Source organism: Macrotis lagotis, chromosome X (genome assembly GCF_037893015.1).
Source record: "Macrotis lagotis isolate mMagLag1 chromosome X, bilby.v1.9.chrom.fasta, whole genome shotgun sequence".
NCBI classification, from domain to species: domain Eukaryota; kingdom Metazoa; phylum Chordata; class Mammalia; order Peramelemorphia; family Peramelidae; genus Macrotis; species Macrotis lagotis.
Genome location: NC_133666.1, coordinates 47,410,471 through 47,432,353, shown reverse-complemented (window position 1 = coordinate 47,432,353; position 21,883 = coordinate 47,410,471). Strand labels below are relative to the sequence as shown.

Below are 21,883 nucleotides of genomic sequence, written 5' to 3'. Positions count from 1 at the left end.
CTATGGCTATTTTCTTGTGATTCTTGGTGACTGCCCTTCTGTGTAACCTATGGAGTTGGGATGGCAACATGGAGGGAGGGTGGGAATTGGCCCTTTCCAGCTCAGAATATTCTGGCTCTAGTAAGGAGAGGAGGCTTTGCTCAGCAGCTGTGGTCTGACAGACTTTCTCATGGTCATCCCAGCAGCTGGGTGGGGTGGGGTGGGCTGGGCTAGGGGTCCCTGACCCTGGCCCAGATAAAAGAGTCGAAACTCTTCCATTTATATCCCCTTGAGGCTTGGGCCTCAGCTTCTACGCCCATTCTTCCCAGGCCCAGGTGACTTGGGTCTGAGCCCATCTCAACAGCTGTAAGAAGGGACAAATGTTGCCCATGTCCCTCAACCACCCCCATGGTGGATAGAGAATCCCTTAGATAGTTGCCACCATCTAGGCCTGTTCTGCTGGGTGATGACCCCCTGAGCCTGATCTGCACTCAGGACCTCTTTACTCTTGGTGAGTTGAGGCAGCTCCCTGGCCCCCCCATGGTCATCCATCCCGAACCCCACAAAGTTCAGAGCACCAGGAGAAGGATTGTCACCTTTTAATACAATACTTGAGAGGTGCAGATATAATCTCAGACTCTTCTGAAGGGCAGCTCTTGGCTGGGGGTCAATTTGTGAGCAGTTGAGTTTCACGAACAATGTCAGAGAAAAGCTCAGCAAATTGGAAAAGCGAATCGAAGAAAAAGGAGGAACATACATGTGGATACAGAAGGCTGTTTCCAGGAAGGCCAGGCGAGAGAGCATATGGGGCAGACCTTGCCTCAATGACGTGAGAGCTTCCTCATTTAGTCCTGCTTGGGAGAGCAGGCAACTCACTCTCCGAGGGGATGACCCAGGATGAAGGGCCCAGGAGGGCTGTTGTTGGGAAGGCTGTGGTCTGACCCTTCCTGAAATGAAGGCCGGGCTGGCATTCTAGGGGAGCCGAGCAGGGGCCCAGGTGGTCCTCTGAGTGGGGCCTGCCCAACGGCCTCAGGTTGGATGAGAGGCAGAGAGGGATTTCTAGGGCCACTGGCATCTTTCTTGCCAGGCTTTGCTGCTGGAGCAAAAGCAGACAGGGAGGAACCCCGGGGCCTCATTAGAAGGCAACCTGCTATGGGAGAAGGTCAGACTAGGAAGCCAGCAGCATGATACCAGTGGGAAGCCCATTGGTAATTCCAGAGGCTGAAGTGAGCAGACCAAGGGCGGGCAGGTTTGCAAGCTGTCTTGGGTCAAGACATGCAGAGATTAGCCGTGCCCAGAAGAATCTGGGCTCTCATCCCCCTCCCAGGGATGTCCACCAGCCAGAAGAGATCTATCTTCTAAGGTGCCAAGCCTCAACCCAAAGGCACCGTTTAACCCCATGAGTGCCGGCACCTTTCTTACAGTTCTCGATGGAGCCAGCCAAGTGAGGTTACCGTGTGAGGGAGGCAGGTCTTCTGCCTTCCCAGAGATGAAAGGGAGGAGAGAAAATGCTCATAAAAATTATGGGATTCGCTAGCTTTGAAATCTAATGATTTGGGGTGATCAAACACAGACTGAGGCCTGGGGGCTTGTGAAGGGCCAAGGTGGGGGTGGAGGTGAGTGCTTGGGATTGGGGGAAGGCCAGGAAGCAGCCTATGACCTTGGGTGGTAGCTAGGAGTTGGGTGTTGAGGCTGAGTAATGAGCCCTAGCAGGCAGAGCTGGGGGGGGGGGGCAGAATTAGTCTGGCACCAGGGTCAGACAAGAAACCACATTAGCCTGCAGGGAAAATGAATTGGAAAAACCTCCCAAGGCTTTGCTTTTTTCTCAGCAGGTACAGGTAGCAGGGAGATGAGGCGTCTCCCACTTTCAATAAACTTCATCTCTATTCTCTGTGCTGCTTGGAAGAAGGGATGGGGATGGTGGTGATCTCCTCAGCCCAACCAGAGCCCCCTGTTTCAGAGCTAATCCTTCATGGTGGGGAGGGAGTATAAATGTTAGCACTGAAACAGACCTTAGTGGCCATCTTGCAGAAGGGGAAACTGAGGCCCAGAGATGACTTGCCCAAAGTCATATAACCAGGAAGTGGAAGAGATGGTATTCAAACCCAGGTCTCCTGACTCCCTGTCCTGTGCTGTAATACACAAGGTATGATCTATGGTTTGTTGTAAAGCCTACCTCCCCCATGTCATTCTCCCTCCAAGTGCCTAAAACTCCTCCATTGGCAAATCCTTCTGGAAACATCACCCCCTCCCTATATCTGGGGGCAATATATTCCATACTTAACAGCTTTCAATGAGGGTAGAGGGGGAGGCAAAAGAGAAGATAATTGCTTGTTAGTTGAAAATTTTTTTAAAAAGTTAAAAAACATTCTTAACTGAACTGAAGGTGGACCCTGTTTTTAGCCATATGAAGGGCTCTCTTTAGACCCTCCCTTTTCAGGACCTTCCAAGTAATGGCCATTGGGGGGCGCTGAGCCTCAGGGTTCAGTTGTGGGGGCACCAAGATTCAGACCCACTCTTGCTATTACTCAATCCCAACACTAGGCAGGAGGAGAGAGGACCCTCCTGACCACCTTGTGGCCCCTCACGCCCCTACCTGGCCAGAGGAATGATGCTAGGGTAGCTGCCCCAGAAGTTTCCATTTTTGAAAAGAATCACTTTTTTCCACTTGAGCTGAGAAGAAAGAATCCAATCCAAAGCAGCCCAACCCAGCCTCCTGCACGGCTCCATTTCCAATTTCCGCCCTGGCAGAGAATACAGATTTGGGGATTTCAAACAAGACTGTGGCCTCCTTGGTCCCAAAGCCAAACTTCCTGCTGTTCACAGGGTCAAGCCTGTTGCACCCTGGGAGCCAGTGCACATACCAAGGCAAAGTTTGCACATTTGTTTATTTGTCCCAAACTCCTCCAGGATTTCAGTGTCCACAGCCCGAGCAGCAGGCAGTGAGATCGGCTTCGACTTTCTGCTGAACGAGGCTCTAAAAGGCCATTTCAGGAATTCCTCTAGCCCTCCACGGCCCCTGGGACGTCTAACCCATTCTGCTGCTTCTAACCCATTCTCCTGGTCCAGCCTTCATGTGAGATCCTGGCCACTCACTAGACTCAAAAGGAATATCTTGCTTCTATGGTCAACTTTCCCCCAAGACCCAGGCCGCACATACAGATTTGGGAAGCAAAGAGGCCCCTTCCCTCACGTGACTTTGGCTGATACTGGGCAACGGGGTTCAGCCCTTCTGGGGTTCATCCAGACAGGAAGGGGAGGTTAGTCAACCACTTGCAACAGGAGAAACTGACCAAGAGCTACATTTCCCATCAACTGGGCCACTGTTGGACCAGCAGAAAGGCCAAGGGGGTCAGCCCTTTTTGTGGATGAGAGGTCAGGGTAAGACAGGTGGAGGTTGACAATCTGGGCCTAGGAGTGATCAGAGAGCCCTGATGGGTAAGTTCCTGGGTATCATAGGGATCAGGAAGTCTGCCTTCTTCCCAGGCATGCCCTTGGCAGGAAGGAAGACTGAGCATTCAAAACAAAACCTCCGTCTCTCGTTCTCTCGCTCCTTCCCTGTCCACCCTTCAGGGTCAATGAGGCCTAACAGGTCTTAGGCCTGGAATGTCTCAGTTGCTACAGATTAGAGCTAGAAAGGGACCTTTGAGATTATCTTCTGTTAAAGATGAGAAAACTGAGGCCTAGAGAGGGGAAGGGATTCTCTAAAGGTCACCCAGTGACAAAGCTGGGATTCAGAGGCAGTTTTTTTGGACTCCAAATCCAGTGTTCTTTCCATGATACCACGCTACCGGAAAAGGGGTGGGGGAGGGGGTACCTAGCCAAAGGGGCCCAGGCCCCTGGACTGGGAAGAAGTTAGGCGCCAACCCTTGTCCTGGCCAAGGCCCTCCTGGCTGCCAGTTTGTAAAGTAAAACTTCATGGTTTGGAAAACAACCTCAGTGTGGGATTGTCTCTTTCCCATGTTTGGTTGAGTGGTTTTGTTTCAGACAAGCCAGGGGCCAGAAGGAAAACTGGGGGGCCCCAAGACCCTTCCCTGCCCTCATGGCCCTAGAGGGCAGAAGGGGTAAAGGCCCCAGGGGCCCTCATTCACTGCCACACTAATGATGTCTCAGAGCACCAGCCAGCGTGGGGACACAGAGACACACACATTAAGATACAAAGCCAGAGGCCAGAGGCCCAAATGGAGAGAGGTCTGGAAGGGGCCTTGGCATGGTGTTCCAAGCCTAATGAGCAAGTCTTCAAGTGGCCCTGATGGTTCCCTTTGTTCTCCGACCAGGGGCTGCTGCCCAGGACCCGGGCAGAGGCAAGAAGCTGGCATCTGCTTCACAGAGAGAGGCCTGGGCCAGAGCTGTCTATTCCTGGCAGCTTTTGTGCCTGCATTAGCTAGGGTCAACCTCCCGCCTGGGTGCCCCTTGCTGCTGGGGAAATGCCAGCTCCCTTCTTCCACCTCCTAAGAGAAGCGGCCCAGAGAGCCCCAGGGTGGCAGTGGGGCCAAGATGGAGCCAAATGAATGTCCCCCTAAACAACCGAAGGGTAGAACAAAAGGAGTCTCCCGCCCATCTCCCTTACAGGTGGCTAGGCCAATGGGAAGTCTTTTCCCCAGAAGACTGAGGCCTAGACAGGGCTGAGAAACACTCCATGAGTTCATCTGGTTCCATGTCCCCTTTTTACAAGAGGAAACTCTTGTAAAGGGACTTGTCCATGGTTGGATTAGCTGACAAATGACCATGGGTTTAGATTGGGGATTCTTAATGGAGTTCAGTCAACTATGCCCACAGGTCTTCTTGTAGAACCAAAAGGAGAAAGTAAGAGGACCCGAGGCAGAGTTCTGAGGTCAACTTAGATTACAGAAGTTCAATTGTCTCCTTGGCAATGATCTCAATTAACTCTAGATTTCCCTCTTCATGTTTACGGAATGGGTCCAGCCAGGGGATGAAATAAATGATGGCCACAGCATCGCCTGTTTCTGAATAAGGATAGCAGAGGCCTAGGCCTGTGTTCCCCTTGTGAAGGCCAATGTGAAACAGTTTGGAACAGCTAGGCTCCCCTCACTTGCTGAGCACCCCAAGGGCAGCAGGTGATGGGTCCCCACCAGGTCCAAGCATCGTTGAGCTGGAGAAGAGAGGCAGAGGAGGTCTTCCCAGAAGACTGTCCTCTCCCCCTGCCCCTCCCCACTTCAGATCAAACTGTGGGATCCAAAGGGTCTGTGAGGATCCACAGTCAGAGAGTAGAAACAATGCCTGTCCCCAGCTCACCCCATTCTCACCCCTGGAAAATGTGGTTTGAGGAATTCAAAGATTTAGAACTATATAAAATCTCAGAGATACAAGGAAGGCCAAACCCTGCCACCCCACCCTCCCACCCCATTCTGTGTAAGGGGAAAACAACCAAAGGGATTGTGGCTAATCTTGGTCCATACAGAACCATGGGTGCCACTGAGTGGATTTGGTGCTGGTGGGGTGGGATGGGGTGAGACAGGGCAGAGCAGGATGGCCCACCCCGTACCTTTAAGGCCTAGCACCTAGCATGGTTTCTGACTTTTAAGAGATGCTTTTTAGTTGGCTGGATCATTCCTCTGTCCCAGCCCCCTGTAACAAGAAGAAACAGAGGAAGAAGGGTGGGGAAAAGTGGAGTAATAGAAGGAAGAAGCCAGAGCCTCCGAGGGAAAGGGGACAGAAAGAGAGCGAGCTAGCCAGCCATCCAAGCTCTCCCAATGCTGTGGGCAGAACCACTTAGAAGGGACTCCCAATAGCTTGATGAGAGGTGGCACTCAGGATCATGGGATACCCTAAGTATTCAATGACAATTGAATTTGCCTCCTCCCCACTACTCCCAAAGATAGATGGACAGTGTGGCTGATTTGACTTGTCAGCACTGGGGGCCCTGGATGTGCCCCAAAGGCTCCTGGGATCAAAGGGTAATTTCCACTCTTGGCCTCCAAACTGGGGTCAGAATGTTCTAACACCTCTCTGACCTCAGGGAGAAATTAGAAAAACCCTGGGGAGAGTCCAAAAGGCAAGAGCAAAGCACCATAGATGATTTCCATCTCGTGGCGCTGGAAAAGAACAAGGCGTTGAATGGGGAGGACTGTCTAAGGGACACGGAGCACCTGAAGGGGTACAGGAAATGCCTGTGGCCGGGTCACAGGAGAGGGACTGGAGACCAGAGGGCAAATGCCAAGGGGAGGTAGCAACAGGACAGGAGGTTAGATGTGAGCCTCTGTGGCAGGGGCCCCGGGCAGTAGCTCTCCATTCATGATGGTGTCTGAGGCAAGCATCTTGTCCTTGCTGGAGTCCATCTCCTGCTTCTTGGGCATTTTCCGATGAAACAGTGGGACAAAGAAGAGGATGATGCCTCCGATGATGGGGGGCACACCGGCAAAGTAGAAGGCCACGTGGTAGTTCTCAAAACAGTTGTAGAGGAGACCTGCAAGATCCACCAGAGATAGGGTTTTTGGCCTCCCAGGTGCCCAGAGAGCCCTCCATCTCCTCCCTGTAGGAACCACATCATTTGTTCAGATGCCACATGGACCAGAGCCTCAGCAGGAGGTTTGACTTGGGGCGGGGCACATGGGATTTAGAGAATCCAGACTGGCAGAGCTAGAAGAAAATGTCAGAGCTGGGAGGGGTCCTAGAACAGGGAATGTCAGAGGGGAGAGCAACTTCAGAACACAGAGCCTACATTAGATCGTCAGAGCTAGAAAGGAGCTTAAAAGGGGGCAGTGCAGTATAGTGGTTAGGAAGTTAGACTTGGTTTCAGGAAGATCTGGGTTTAAATCCCACTGTAGACCCGGGCTAAATGACCCTGGGCAAATCAGTCAATCTCTCTGTTGTGTCTCTGGTTCCTTATTTGTAAAATGAGCAGAGCAAAGCCTGGAGCAAGGAAGGACCTAGGCAATTTGGGGACTACCTGGAAAAGCTCGGGTCAATCAGCCCAGACAAAAAGGAACTGAAAAGGGGAAACGCTTTCCTAGAGGGGAGGTTGATGATGATGCCAAACTCCAGTCTATAATGGAATAAGGTTGTGGCCTTGGGTCAATCCCAGGGCCTCAGTCTCCCCTCTGTGGTCTCTGGGGAGCAGGCCTTCCTCTAGCTCCCATGCACCTCTTCCCCTTTTCTCCATTTATGAAAGAGGAGACAGCACACCCAGCTTCCAGGTCTTAAAGGGAAGGGCTGCCAGGATTGGCTGGGGAGCTAGCAAGTGGTCACGTGATCACTTGTCATTTCCATCCCCCTCCAGCCTGATGTGGCCTCTGGAGGCCTGACCGCCCCACTCCCACTCCCACCCCCACCTGCTGTCACTTGTCTACAGGTAACAAAATGTTCTGTTCTAAGATGACTGGGGAGCAGTTGAAGACCAGATCCCAGCAGCTTATTAGCTGAGAGCTGATTACATTCACACCTCTGATACGGTTTCTGTAGGGATTCCTGGAATTCTCTGACTCACTGTCTCCCCTTCAGTACATGAGTAGCCTCTGGCAGCTTGTGGTCAGCTGTGGACACCCATCACTAACGAGAACATCTCTTTATATCCTCCCTTGTCACCCCCCCCCCATTTCCAGGGCCCAAAGAGTTGATCTCCCCTTTCTGACCCAAGTTCAGATCTGACTGCAGGCCCTTCCTAACTGTGCAGCTCTGGGTAAATCACTTAACTTCTGTCTGCCTCAGTTTCCTCAACTGTAGAATGGAGATAAAAGCAGGGTTGCTGTGTGCATTGGATGCAACATCTTTGGAAAATACTGAGCACAGTATCTAAAACATAGTCAACTCTTACTAAAGTGCTCAGCTCCTTCCTTTCTTAGGAGAGTGGCAATGGCCTAAGTAGGACCAGATTAGACAGGATGGCTGAAAGCAGAGGCTGCCGTGAAGAAGAAACTGGATCCTGGCTTCTTGCCATCTTTCAGGGCTTATACCCTTTCCTGATACTACTCAAGAGACCACATGTATTAACTCTGGGTCCTCATTTCAAGTGAAAACTCTTAGCATGTAACGGGAGGGAGTGAAGTGAGCCAGGAAAACCTGGGCTCTCCCAAGTCTAGAGCTCTAACCACTACCCCATACCATCTAAGTCAGGGCTGTCCAACCTTACTTTTACAAGTTTTTATTGAAGCAATAAACAGTATACTTTGATTTGCCATTTTAATGAGAGCTCTGCAATAGCTCAGCTTCGTTTACTAAAACATTTAATAAACCCACAGGTGGCTGCATAAAATTGTCCTGCAGGCAATATTTTGGGCAGTCCTGCTCTATGTGATAGCATCCTTCCTGGCTCTGACAATCTCTGCTCTCTATTCTAAGGTCTCACCCAGCTCAGGTAGTCTGTCTTGGGAATGGGTAGTTAAAAAAATCAGCATTCAAAAACTTTTCTTGGGAAAATCTCTTTCCCTCTCTGGACCCCAAACTCTTTCCTCTGTAAAATAAGACTAAATGATCCTATCCAGGACACCTGTGACTGCCTGGATCCTAATGGCCCTCCCAGTTTACACATTCCATTTCCTAAAATCCTTGGAATGGGCTCTGCTTTTGTGTATGAGGTCAGTGAGAGGGTTGAATAAGACTGTCCCTATGGTCCCTTCTGCCAGGGTGCTTTGAAGAAGGTGTTCTGTTTTTGTCTCCTACCAGGTGTTCTCCACTGCAGGATTTCCCATGCAATGAATGCCTTTCTGGGCCTTAGTGTTATAGGGAAATTCTGGAATATCACTGTACCCCTTTTCCTAATACGACTCAAGAAATCACCTGCATTAGGCCTGGTTCATGGCCTGCCCCAATGAGGCAGCTTCACAAGCCCTATCCAAAGACCCAAGGCTGTGGCTTGTTCCACATCTCTCTACATTAGCTGTGTCTATGACTACATACATTATGAAATCAGTGGATACCAGACCTATGAATGGACTCGTTCCAAAGGCATTCCCTTCTTCTATCCCCCCCATATACCTAAAAACTAGAAAGAGTCTCAGAAGACTCTTCAAAATGTAAAGGATCTGTGATTTCATCTGGGTGGCCATACCATCTACCCATGCATGCCATAACCCATCTACACCTTCACAAATACAGCCCCAAATATTGGAAATGGACATATACCCATGTTAAATTGCTTGCCCAGCCCCTTTTCAACCCTTTCCTCAACAACGCTCTCTGATAAGGAGCCTTATCAGCAATCATCTCTTCCTGCTCCAGAATCTCTTCCTCTACCTCCCCCACCCCTGAATCAAGGCCATGGTTTAGGCTTCTTGCCCCAAGTACAAAAACTGTTGAGTACAGTTCTGCTGGGCCCACAGTTGGTGACTGGGCAGTCATTCCAGCAAGGCAGACTTGAGACCAAGTGTATCTGGTCCTGTTTCCTCTCTGGCCACTATTGAGTAATTAGGACATACAACCAGCTTCTGCTTTCTCCCCCTCCCCTTTCTGCTATTCTGCTATTTCTGCTATTGAATAACCAGATTTTTCTGGCCCTCTTTATATTCTATCTATTCAATAGTTAAATGTAACCCCAGGTTTCCTCTGGGGCCCTGCTGCTATATAGTCAGACCTTCAAGAAGCAGGGAGTTATCTGGGTGGGGGCTCCCTACCTCCCTTTGCCAGTACAGATCTCCAGGCGGCCCTGCCTGAGGAGGTGATTGGAGGGGTTGGAAGGAACCCCAAACACAGGACCCTTGGGGGGCAGTTTTCTCAAGCTGAGCTGGACCTGGTTCTCCCATGCATCCCCTACAGTTCAGCCTAAACTGGGCAGGAGTAGATGGCCTGGCCCTTGGGTTTTGGCCCAGCTCTGGAGATCTACGGTCACCCTTGGACTGGGACGAGGTGTTGGAGGAGGGTTTTAGGTGATCAAAATCCACATCCTTCAGCCTGCCTTCTAAGAATTCTGATATGGTTTAGCTATAAATGGCAGGATTGCGAAGGGCTTCCCAGCATGTGCCAGCATGGCTGAGAACACGTAGTAGGGTAAGAAAGGGCAATAGATCCTAGGCAGAATCAACCAGATGGGCCCGAAAACTACCCCACAAGCACCCTCTCTGTGTGGGCTACCTCACCTGCTAGGGGTGGCCCAGCGGTCATGGGCAGTGCCATCATGCCTAGGAGGTAGCCAATGGCCTGAGATGCCTGCATGGGCCCAACCAGTTCAAAGGCAACAGGCGCCATGATGGTGGTGAAGAAGCCATCACACAGACCAAGGAAGAGGCAGACGACGATGAGGCCACCAAATCCCTTGCACAGAGGGATCATCATACACATTAGGCCCAGGAGCATAAAGGCGATGACCTGGAGAAAGAAGGAAAGAACTGGGTCAGGCAGCACAGGTAGCTAAGAGTCAGGGGGTCAGCTTTAGTTCCCGACAAATTATCAGAAGCCTCCAAGACCTTCCTCCCTCTGAAATCCTTCTAGTCCTAAAATTCCACTGGCCTTGACTTTCCAGTGCTTTCTAAAGGTCCTTCCCATTCTATAGGTCTATGAGTGTATCTTTTGAATGCTAAATGAGGAGGAGAGGGAAGGAAGAAACGAGCATTTCTTCATCTAGCATGTGCCAGTCACTGTGTTAATTGCTTTACATACAGGATCTCATTTGACTATGATGGCTATTTTAAAAAACGGCTGAAAGATATTTAAGGTGGGGCTCTAGTCTGTGTTATATCTGGTCATTTTTTCCACGAGATCTCTGGGCTGACTCTCATGGCTTCTAGAAAAGAATTGATGAAGTGCCAGGGCCCCCCCCCCAAAGCTTCTGCCACCTTTGGACCTTGACAAGTGCATTGTCTGGCTCAGCAGGCATTTTGGGTCCAGAAACACCCTGGCCAGAGCTTGGCACTTCTGGAACTATCTTGGGAAGTTGGGTGGGACCCTCTCCTTCTGGTTTTGGTGGAGGCCAGGAGTCTCCTATGAAAACTGGTAACCAGAGAGAGCTGATGGGAGTTCTGAATCACTCAAAGGAAGCAAGAGCAAAGTCAGCTGGTCAGTCTGACATTGCTCTTGGGCTGGACAGAATGTCCCTGGAGCAAAATCCAAGATGGCGGTGGCCATGGTTAGACAGTACTTTCTGTGGAAAATACTTGCAGGGTATTAGTGCACTAAGTGTTAGTCCAGAAGAGATGCAACTGCCAAAAATCATGAACTCTCTCTTAGGTTACATGAATATAATGAAGCATAATGGAGAGAGACACAGACAAAGACAGAGGGACAGAGACAGACAGAGATAGAGAGACAGAGACAGAGTGAGAGACACACAGAGATACAGACACGCAGAGAGAGACAGAGACATAGAAAGCAGAGAGACACACAGAGACAGACACAAAGAAAGAGATGAGTAGAGAAACAGACAAGACAGAAGGGTGAGAGAGAGAGAGAGACAGAGAGAGACAGAGACAGAGAGACAGAGACAGAGAGACAAAGAGAGACAGGCAGAGGCTTGCTCTTTGCCCAAGTCAGATCGCATCTACTATCACGTGGCCCACTCTGGTCGCCTTCTTCATTGGCCAGCTAGAGTCTGTTTAGAAGAAGGCATTAAGACCAGGGAGAGGAAGAGCCCATGGCATAGCTTTGGTTGGATTAACTAGACATGTGTAACCTGGCAAAGAGGGAACTTGAGAGGGGTGACCTAGATGAAGTAGGAACCTGAAAGAAAACTTGTTTTTGGCTTCTGAGGGCAGAGATGGGAGCAATGAGCTCGAGTTTTAAGGTCCCATTGTATAGGGGAGAGAACTGGCCTTAGAGTCAGGAAGAATGGCATTCAAATCCCACCTCAGACACTCCCTTGCTGTGTGATCCTGGGTGATTCACTTAACCTCTTTGTGCCTCAGTTTCCTCATCTCTAAAGTGAAGGAGATGGCAGTTGTTTCCAGATCGGAGTCTTTAAGAGGAGGATTCTAAGTTAATATAGATGAACAAGCTCTGGAGAATCCCAGGTGCCCCATCCTGGAATGAGGAGCCTCTTAAAGAGGAGTGAGCTTTCTGTCCTTGGAAGTACTCAAGCGTAGGCTTTCAATTTCAAACCTTTTCAATTCAAGCATTTCACCAAGCCCGGCCCTTGTCAGACACCCTAGTAGACTAGAAAACAGACAAAATAGGAAACAACCCCTGCCCTCAGGGAGCTGCTGTTCTACCATTTTATTTTTTTTTTAGGTTTTTGCAAGGCAAATGGAGTTAAGTGGCTTGCCCAAGGCCACAAAGCTAGGTCATTATTAAGTGTCTGAGGCTGGATTTGAACTCAGGTCCTCCTGACTCCAGGGCTGGTGCTCTATCCACTATGCCACCTAGCCACCCTACCATTTCCTTTTCAGGGATGCTTTAGAAGCAGGGCAGTGCAGCAAATAGAGCCCCCAACTGGAATTCAGACCCAGTCTCAGACGCTACCTATGGAATCCTGAGGAAGTGACTTAACCTTTGCCTATGTCAGGCTACTCACGTGTAACCTGATGGAAATGATAATACCACTTACCTCAGGATTTTTGGGAGGAGAAATGTGATGGCATTGGTACTTTGCCAAACTTAAATGCTAAGTGCTATTACTATGACCGCCACTACTATCATTTCTTCTGCTCCTACTACCATTACTACCACCGGTACTATTACTACCACTACTAGCAGTACCGCTACCACCATTATTAGATCCACTTCCACTCCTCCACTACCAACTACTACAAGTACAACTCCAACTCCAACTCCTCCTCCTACCAATATTACTACTACTACTACTACTACTACTACTACTACTACTACTACTACTACTACTGTAGTTGGCTGCTGGTAGTTAAGCTGAATGAGCTGTGAAGTTCCTTCCTGCAGTGAGATGCTTTTGCTCCTAATTGCCTGTCTACCTCTTAATAAGGACATAAAGTGCATGTGGGTGTGGTTGTCATTCATGGCCAATCTGCCCTTGGGAGGAAGGCTCCCCAGTGTTCTCCCCCAAGAGGGCTGCCTCACACTAGTTTCTTAAGGGAGAATAAAAACCATTTTCATCTCAGGTCTTTGGGTCAGCCTGGATAGCAGAGAAACTGAGGTTAAACTACCAAGTCATCAGGGCTGGCTAAGAGTCTTTTCTTTCTTTCTTTCTTTCTTTCTTTCTTTCTTTCTTTCTTTCTTTCTTTCTTTCTTTCTTTCTTTCTTTCTTTCTTTCTTTCTTTCTTTCTTTCTTTCTTTCTTTCTTCCTTCCTTCCTTCCTTCCTTCCTTCCTTCCTTCCTTTCTTTCTTTCTTTCTTTCTTTCTTTCTTTCTTTCTTCCTCTCTCTCTCTCTCCCTCTCCCCTTCCTTCCTTCCTTCCTTCCTTCCTTCCTTCCCTCCTTCCTTCCTTCTTTCCTTCTTTCCTTCCTTGCCTCCTTCCTTCCCTCCTTCCTTTGGAGTTAAGTGACTTACCAAGGGTCACATAGCTAGTAAGTGAGGTCAAATTTGAACTCAGGTCCTCCTGACTCCAAGGACAGTACTCTGTTCACTGTGTCTCCTAGCTGTCCCTAAGATCATTCCTTTAAGCCTGGGATGAGTACCTGACTTTTCTGGGCAGCACAGTGACTTGCCCAAGGACACAAAAGTCAGTCAGCAAGCATTTATTAAAAGGCAGGCACTAGACTTGGGCTAAGCATCCAGGTTCATTTGGGTGCCCCCAAGGAGATGGAAAGGGGAGGTAATGATCTCTAGGAAGATCCCTCCTCATGCCCAGGGGCATCCTCTCTTCCCAAGGCTCTAAACTCTGGAGGGGCTTCTTGGGTGAGAGTGTTGGGAAGGGAACTCAGGCAGGCCCACCTCCCAGCAAGGAGACAGGTGAGAAAAGAAGAGACATGCCTATCAGCCAAGCCCATTAGGTCAATTAAGAGTTAATATCATTATATAACACAAAAGGCCTCATTAACTGACTTTAAAGAGTGTAATTACTGGCCCATTGTGTTTGGCTGCCTCTTAACATCCTCTGAGAGGCCTTGCCAAGGTTCTGAGATGAAACATCCCTCTTGGAACAGAGTGAGGCCTCAGCTCCAGCCGACCCTGAGGATCCTCCCAGGCGGCACACATGTGGTACAGGGCTGGCCCCAGGCTGGGCATCCCTGGGGGACCCCTCCCCCAAGGCGGAGGAGCCCAGCACTCCCCATCCCCCAGCTGCTGCAAAGGGCATGGAGCCTCCCTCAGTAAGGCCTCACTTGGAAGAAAGAAGGTTCAGGCAGTGGGTCTGGTCTAATTGGGCCAATCTGATATCATAGGAAAGCCACTAGATGGGGAGACCCTGGCTCTGCTACCTACTGGCTGTGTGACCATGGCCAGGCAACTGTCCTCCAGGCCTCCATTTCATCATATGTAAAATGAGAATACTGTTTCCTGAACACCCTATCTCCTAGGATGCCTATGAGGCCAACATTCTGCCAACCAGAAGTACCACAGGGATTGTTTTGATGGGATTTTGGGGGGACTATGATTTCGTCAGTTAAGAGGACCTTCTGTTGTAGAGTCCCTCTACCAATGCTTTTTTTGCAACTATTTTGCAAATTATAAGGCTTAGATGCAAAGGTTCTTCATTTGAGGTTCACAAGCTTAAAAAAATTATTTTACTATATTTGGCTTCTTTCATAACCTTGTCTATTTTATTTTATACATTTAAAAACATAATTCTGAGATGGGATAGGCCTCCACAGGCTGCCAAAAGGGGTCCAGAACTCCAAAAAGGGGAAGAATCTTTGGGAATCCTGTAACTGAAAGGATAAGTGATCTGGAATCTCTGATCTCTGATCTCCCATGATCCTAAAAACTAGAATGGGCTAAGGGCAAGGCTTGAGCTCATCTTTGTAGCTTCAAGGACAGGGGGGCCTCTACCCTCTATGTTATGCTGCCTCCCTAATATTGTTAATGAAATCCTCTAATTCTAACAATTTTGCTAATATAATTAATTCATACTTATAAAATGGGGCCAGCAGTACTTGAACTAGCACATGGGGTCATGTAATAGAAGGCAAGGCACGTATAACTTGATTTCCTTTCCAGCATAATGGAGTGGGGATTAAGAGTTTAGTAATGATGATGATGACAGTAATCAATGTCTTGCCATCCTCAGCAGGGTTATGAGAATCTAAAGAGACACAGTTGGATTTCATTGTATTCTGTGATAGATATGACCTCACAGGGAGCTCTCTTGTTTTAAGGGGTCATTATTTATTTATTTATTATTTAAGGGATTATTTCTCCAGGCAAATGTCTATTTGCCTAATATTTTATATCTGTTCTCTTGGTTGTTTCTCAGAACAGCCCATAAGATTTTGGATAGGTCCTTCTCCAGCTCTCTAACCCAGGGCTATTCCAGCTTTGGCATTCCAATCAAGTCTCCCCGGGGAGACTGGGGGACCACATCTTTTTCTGGAGATCTTTCAACATTTGATTTGAGTTCAGAGGAAATAGCTCCCAGGGACATTGACGCCAGACTCCTCTGACCTAGCAGGTTTCCCGGAGAGAGAGAGTTGGAGGCCTGGGCATCTGGCATCTATATCCCAAGAGGTAAACTTTGGGGATGGGGAGGACATTAATGCATAACCAAGAATTACAACTAAGGGCAAATAGGGAAAACACAGGTGAGCAATGGAAAGGAATGAACTGGACTGGACTCCTGCGTCCAGCTCAATATGCCAGTGGGGGTCCCGTAAGCAATGACATTCAATGCTTTCTCTTCCAAAGCCCCCTTTAGCCCTGATAATGCATTTTTAAGGCTCCTATCTGACATTCTAAGGTTTCAGCTATGACATTCCATGTCCCAGTGGTCCTCCTAATCCTGTCTTTCCTTATTCTAAGGCCCCTCCCAACCCTGACATTCCATGTCCCAAGGGTCCTTCTACCCCTGACTTTCCACATTCTAAAGCCCCTCCTTATTCCATGTCCCAAAGGTCTTTTGGCCCTGTCTTTCCATGTTCTAAGGTCCAAGGTCCCATCCCAGCCATGACATTCTCTGTTCAGTCTGACCTTCCCAATATTAAACTCTTGCCAGTTCTTAAACTGTTCAAAGATTCCTCTCACCTCTGACTTTTCATGTTCTAAGGACCACCTCACCCCCAAGCCCTGACATTTTCAGTTCTAATAACAGTTTTGTTTGAAATTTATCTAACAAACACTTGAAGATTTACAAAAATTCACATAGATTGTGTTATTTGAACCTCCACCAAATCCTGTTGGGTGAGTACTGCAGAGATTTTACTCCTGTTTTACAAATTAAGAAACTGAGGCTTTTTGAGGGAATGTGACTTGCCTACAATCACAGGGATAGAAAGATCTGAGCTGGGATTTGAGTTTCCTGCCTCCAAGTGAGGCTCCTGATCACTGGGGAGTCAAGACAACTCTGATCCTTGTGTCATCAGATGGAGAGACTGATAATAGGAATTATTAACAAGAAGTTTCTTTGAAAGAGTGCATGGAGGCTTATTTCATTTTTATACTCTCCTGGGAGGTAGGGAGAGATAGCAATCATTGTCTCCACTGAATAGCCCAGACACCTGAGGCCTCCAGAGATGGAAACCATTGTCTAAGATTCCACAGAACCTCCTGCTGTTTGGCTGAGAGAGGAGCTCTAATTGCTTAGCTACACAGCCTCTCCTTGTAATAGCTGGGAATCTCCAAAGAGAGTCATACAGAGTCTGTGTGTGTGTGTGTGTGGGGGGGTACTTTCCTCCCTTCCCCACTCCTGTTCTTCCCAGCCTGCCCCAATTCCTCCTTGGTGGGCACCTGTAGGTAGATCTTCTTCAGACCAGGAATGGAGTCACTGATGCGGCCAGACACCAAGCGTCCGATGCCCGAGGTAGCCCCGATGCACACTAAGAGGACCCAGGTGTCCTTGATCATCTTCTCCCCGGTGAACTGCTTGTCCACGTACTTCATCTGAAATGCACAGCCCAGCCCCCAGCCCCAAGAGGAAGAGAGAAACTAGATGAAGCCACGGTGGACTGATGGACGTGGCTCCCACCTAGCTTTCTGGGGCAGACATCCTAATTCCTGGCCTGCACTTTGGGGAAAATGGCCTTGTTACAGGACAGGGAGCACATTCTGGGAAGCCCTCCCTCATCCCCACCCTATCCGGCCCAGCTCCCACCTCTGGTTTTTTGGCCACCCTTGTGGGAATTGACCCTTGGGTTCATTTTAAGACTTGCACAGGAGAAGGGAATTGTGACTGATGCTGAAGGTGGGGAGTCCTCTAATTATTCCTTCCAGTCTCCTCCAGCCTTAGCCCTGGCTCCTTTTTCTCTATGAATCTCAAAACCAGTTGCCCCTCAGATGACATCTGGTACAACTTGTACCCGAAGGGGAGTGCCCTTGAATGCATCTAGCCTCACCCTGAAGATGGTGAGAAAGGACCTCCTAACTTCCAAAGGCAACTCCTTGGCCTGGGGACCAGATGGAGGTGGTTGGTGCTTCTAGCTCCAATTCTTGGGCCCACTAGGACAAATTTCCTCCTTTTCCTTTTTAGTTCCAAATCCCAGGAGACCAAGATCATGCCCTTCCCTAAATCTCCACTTGGCCCCCCAACCCTGACTCCTTCCCTTTGGCCCAACCTGAGACAGCAGCCTGGTTCTGCCAGCCCCGAGAGGCAAGTTGGAAGGAGATGGCTCACCAAGTGAACGTAGGGGATGAAATAGCCCAGGGCCGCTGTGGCGATCCCGAAGGCCCAGATGCGATAGGTCCTGTGATAGAAGACCCTCATGTTGCAGTAGCTGCTCAAGTGGCCCAGGCACTGCTGCCGGAGGCTCCGACCCAGTTTGGCCCGGGGGTTGTGGGTTGTGGGCAGGAGGGGTCGATAGGTCAGTGACAGGAACATGAGGATGAGCATGAAGATGCTGAGCACCTGGAGGGTGTGGGCCAGCTTGATCTTGTCCCCCAGGATCTTCATCAGGAAAGGGAAGGACATAGAGAAGAGACTGCTGGCGGCAGCGACCACCCCATTGGCCAGGCCCAGGCGCCGCTGGAAGTAGTGGCCCAGGATGACCAGAGAAGGCTGGAAAGCAAAGGAACTCCCACAGCCAAACAGGATGCCGTAGGTGAAGAAGCGGGCCTCCAGGGAGCTGTGGAGGAAAAAAGATGGGCCTCTCTAGGTCTAGGTATCTGGGACTTCTCTGGCTCTGAGGCAATAGGTGGCCTTCCCTTATTCTTCTCTTTCTGCCCTCTGGCCTTCCCCTCCCCCTTTTCTTCACTCCCCACTCGGAATCCAAGGGGCCACTGGCTGTCTACCTCTCTGCTCCCACCCTCATGCTGAACATAGCCAGTTCAAGGAGGGACAGATAGATGGGAGTAGGGACAGCCTTCCTTTTTAGGGCCAGAGACCATGACTGTTTGTGGCCTTGACTTGGCTCTTCTACTGCTTCGCTATGTGACTTGGACTAAGAAATGTGAACTTTCTGGATAGTTCACTTTTGTCCTTCTTAAAAATGAGAAGCCACATTGAGCAGGTAAGGCCACACACAGTTCCAACAAGATTGGAAAAGTACTACCCTGCAGAAGGGCCAAGGGGTAGTCCTGAGGGTAGCTGGGAAGACAGTCATGATTGGAGGCAGAAGGGGTGAGACATCTAATTGCCAGGAACTAAAGAACAGGAACTTACAGATGTACAACTAGAAGACCATTGAATTCAGTTCCATTTTATGGCTAAAGAAACTGAGGCCCCAGGAGGTTAAGTGCCTTACCCAAAGTCCTATGGCTAATGTTTGAGGTGGGATTTGAATCCAAGTCTTCCTTACTACAAGTCCAGTGCTTTAGTTGCTACAGTGTACCGCCTCTCACAGAGCTGGGGTTATGGTGAGTTGGGGTCTTTTGTGTTCAGGTCATCGGAGATCTACTTAGCAGAAGCCATTCCATTCCCATGACTTAGGGGCAGCTCAAAGCTCTCCTCTATTCCCCAAACCATTGTTCTTCCCACTACAGCCCATTGTGGAGGTCAACTTGGTCAACCCTTTGCCTCTAGATAGACCTTACCCACTCAGATAACTTGTCTGGGTTTTTTTCAGGCCATCTAGAGATGATTGAGCCACCCTTCTGGACTGCTGACTGTTGGAAATGGAGTCTCCACCATAGCACTGAAGTGGAAAGGACCTTAGTATTGGCCAGTACTGGAAAGGGGGCAGAGGAACTAACTACTAGCATTTTCATGGCAATCATCACCATAGCGCCCCATCCATCTCCAAGCATTCCCAGGACAAGACTGTTGATGCAGGCCAAGTGTGAGAATGAGATAAATCTAAATGTCACTGGACCCCGTAGATACTGCCAGAGTGGACATGGCAGGAACCCTTAAGATAGTGCCAAGTCAGCAAGTTAAAAGCCCAGATTTCTGGGACTCAGTTTGCTCTGTGTGTCCTCTGAGGAAAAGTTTGGGGCCCCTGAGCAGTGATCATGGTTGGGGAAGGTATCTAGAACATACCCACCTGCATCCCCAGCCCTGAGAGAATCAGCCCTGGAGGTCACCATTCAATAAACTTAGAGGTTGGATAACCTGGATGAGAACTCCCAAGTTCATCTAGATCTGTCCCTGACTTAGAGAACTTTTCACACCCCTTCCACTATTCACCCCACTTCCGTGCCATATGAAATGACTCAAAAGCTTGAGTGACACAACAGGAAGGATGGACTTGGGCCTCTTGCCAAGCAGCTAAAACCATTTTTTCATGGACAGTAAAGCCAAATAATCTGGCCATTGGTGTAAAGGAAAGAACACTAGTTTTGAACCAAGAGAACCTGGGTTCAAATCTCACTCTGTTATTTGTTGCCCATAAAGTGAGGGAGTTGTATTACCTGGCATCGGACATCCCATGATTTCTGGCTTTGATGACAAATGTGTTCATAAGAAAAGCCAAATCGTGGGGCCTTGGGACAAGACCCCTCCAATCCCCAGTTCTTGCAGGGGGCAGCAAGAGGAAAACAATCCCTGTCACTGTACCCCACCCCTATTATTGAGCTCATGTGGACTGGAAGGGAAATGGGATCCTTATGTGCTTAATTTGTTTATACTTTGCTCAGTCTTACAAAACAGTTCAAAGCCCCTCCTCCATTCTGCTGATGCCCCAGGCCTGACATTCCACTAGGGGCACAAGAGGCTGGCTGCTATGGGGGACCCAAGAGGGCTCCAGGCAGCTGCCCATCCCCAGGGCAGGCCCCACAGGGTTTTCCCCTTTTTTCTGTCCCAATCTGATGGGATGGTGCCAAATCCTGAGTCTGAGCTTTGCTGGCATGTCGGGTGGGAGTTCGGGTGGGTGGCCGGAAATGGTGGACTCATAAAAAAACTTGGCTCACCCTCAGAGGGCCCAGGACCAGAAAATAAATGTGTGTGTGTGTGTGTGTGTGTGTGTGTGTGTGTGTGTGTGTGTGTGTGTGTTTTCTTAAGAAACAATGACTATTCTTGAGGCTTTCTTGAGGAAGGAGATTGGTTGGGATGGAGAGATGAAAGACAGTATGGTACAGTGGCAAAAATATTGGAGTCCAAGAGAACTGAGTTCAAATCTTGCCTGCTTCTTCCTATCTGTGTGATCTTGGACAAATCCTCTCCCTAGTCTGGGCCTCATTTTTAACTATGAAAACAAATGGGTTTGGATTATGTGAACTATTTGGTTCCTTCTGACTGTGATGTCTACCACCATATGACCTCTCTCATTGGCTCTTGGGTATTCAGCTCTGCCCACCTTTCTCTTAAATCATTGCCACCATTCCCTCCATGTCCAAGCAGGCTGAGTCTTACATCTGCCCAGACTGATGGAGGGTGATGGATGCCTACATAGAATCCCACAGACAACCCAAGGAAAGACCTATTGACTTGACTTCTCTATCAGGTATACCTCTGAACAGGGAAGGCTTTGTGAGCCAGGAAGCCTCTATCTACTGCTCAGGGATGACTTGGGGTAGGGGTGGGCCATTGTTCCTACAGGAGAAGGACAAATCGGGATGGTAATGGACTGCCATAAAATGATAGAAATCAGGTTTTGTCATTTTATTTGTTCCTGGGGGCTAGCAGAAGCTAGTTCTAAGGGAAACCTTCTGTCCAGTGGGAGCACTTAAATAGTGGCGAGGCCTCCCTCCTTGCCTGGTGTGTTCAGCAGAGATTTGTGTTCCTGTGGGAGTGGGGCAGATGGGTTCTGGGGCTGATCCCAGTGGGTGATCCTGTTCAATATTCCTGTCCCTTCCTCTTTCCTGCTGAAAACATCTGGCTCTCACGTCATCCACGCACGTAGGTGGCAATTTGAGAGGCCTGTCAGAGAGCCAGGGAAATGAGAGAGCCTTGAGGTGAGTTCACCTCTTCCCAGGGCTGACCTGCCCTTGAGAACTGACTCAGAGGCAGAGAAACTGGGTTCCAATGGTGGCTCTGTTACTTCTGGCCTGTGCGGTCTTGTGAGTCCCCATTTCCTCTAGGAAGAGTCTTCTGGCCTTCTCGCTCATAGGAGCTTTATGATGACATGGAATGAGGTCCTAGAGGAGGCGGTATGGCCCACTGGAGCAAATCCTGGTTCCGGAATTTAAATTCTGGCCTTGCTCTGGCCTGGCTGGACAAGTCATCTTATTCAGCAGGTTCTCGGGACTTATACAAACTAAAGGATTTGGACTAGAATTGGGAGACTTTAATCTAGAAATATAAGTAACTGCATTTCGATGCAATCAGTTTCCTTCATTGTTGTTTATTTTATGCATTTCCAATGGTCTCTGGGAAGGGAGTCCAGAGGGGTCACTAAACCACCCGAAGGGTCTGTTACATAAAGAAAGTTAAGAACCCCTGGAATAGAAAAATCCCCTAAGGTTCTTTTTGACCCTAAACCTCCACGAGCCTGTGAGTCTGCCTTCTGTCTCCTGTCTCTCACCAACTGACTGCTTGGGCACTCCCAGTAATGCCTATGGTGGCAGGAAAGGGGAGGTGCCACCTTGGGTTGTGTATGAGAAGGGCTTTCAGCCTTTCCTCCCATGTGTCTTGTCCTCTCCATTGTGGC

General features: G+C 49.2%; 1 protein-coding gene across 1 annotated transcript in view; it reads right to left on the bottom strand.

The window, feature by feature from the left end:
• Positions 1-246: 246 nt before the first annotated feature.
• Positions 247-21,883, bottom strand: part of SLC16A2 (solute carrier family 16 member 2) — a 100,893-nt gene continuing 79,256 nt past the window's right edge. Inside the window, exons 3-6 of the mRNA XM_074208619.1 lie at positions 17,536-17,983; positions 16,653-16,805; positions 10,011-10,239; positions 247-6,406 (exon numbers count right to left, since the gene is read on the bottom strand). Of these exons, the coding sequence (XP_074064720.1) occupies positions 6,186-6,406; positions 10,011-10,239; positions 16,653-16,805; positions 17,536-17,983 (1,051 nt within the window). The 3' untranslated portion in view covers positions 247-6,185. The remainder of the gene's footprint in view (positions 6,407-10,010; positions 10,240-16,652; positions 16,806-17,535; positions 17,984-21,883) is intronic.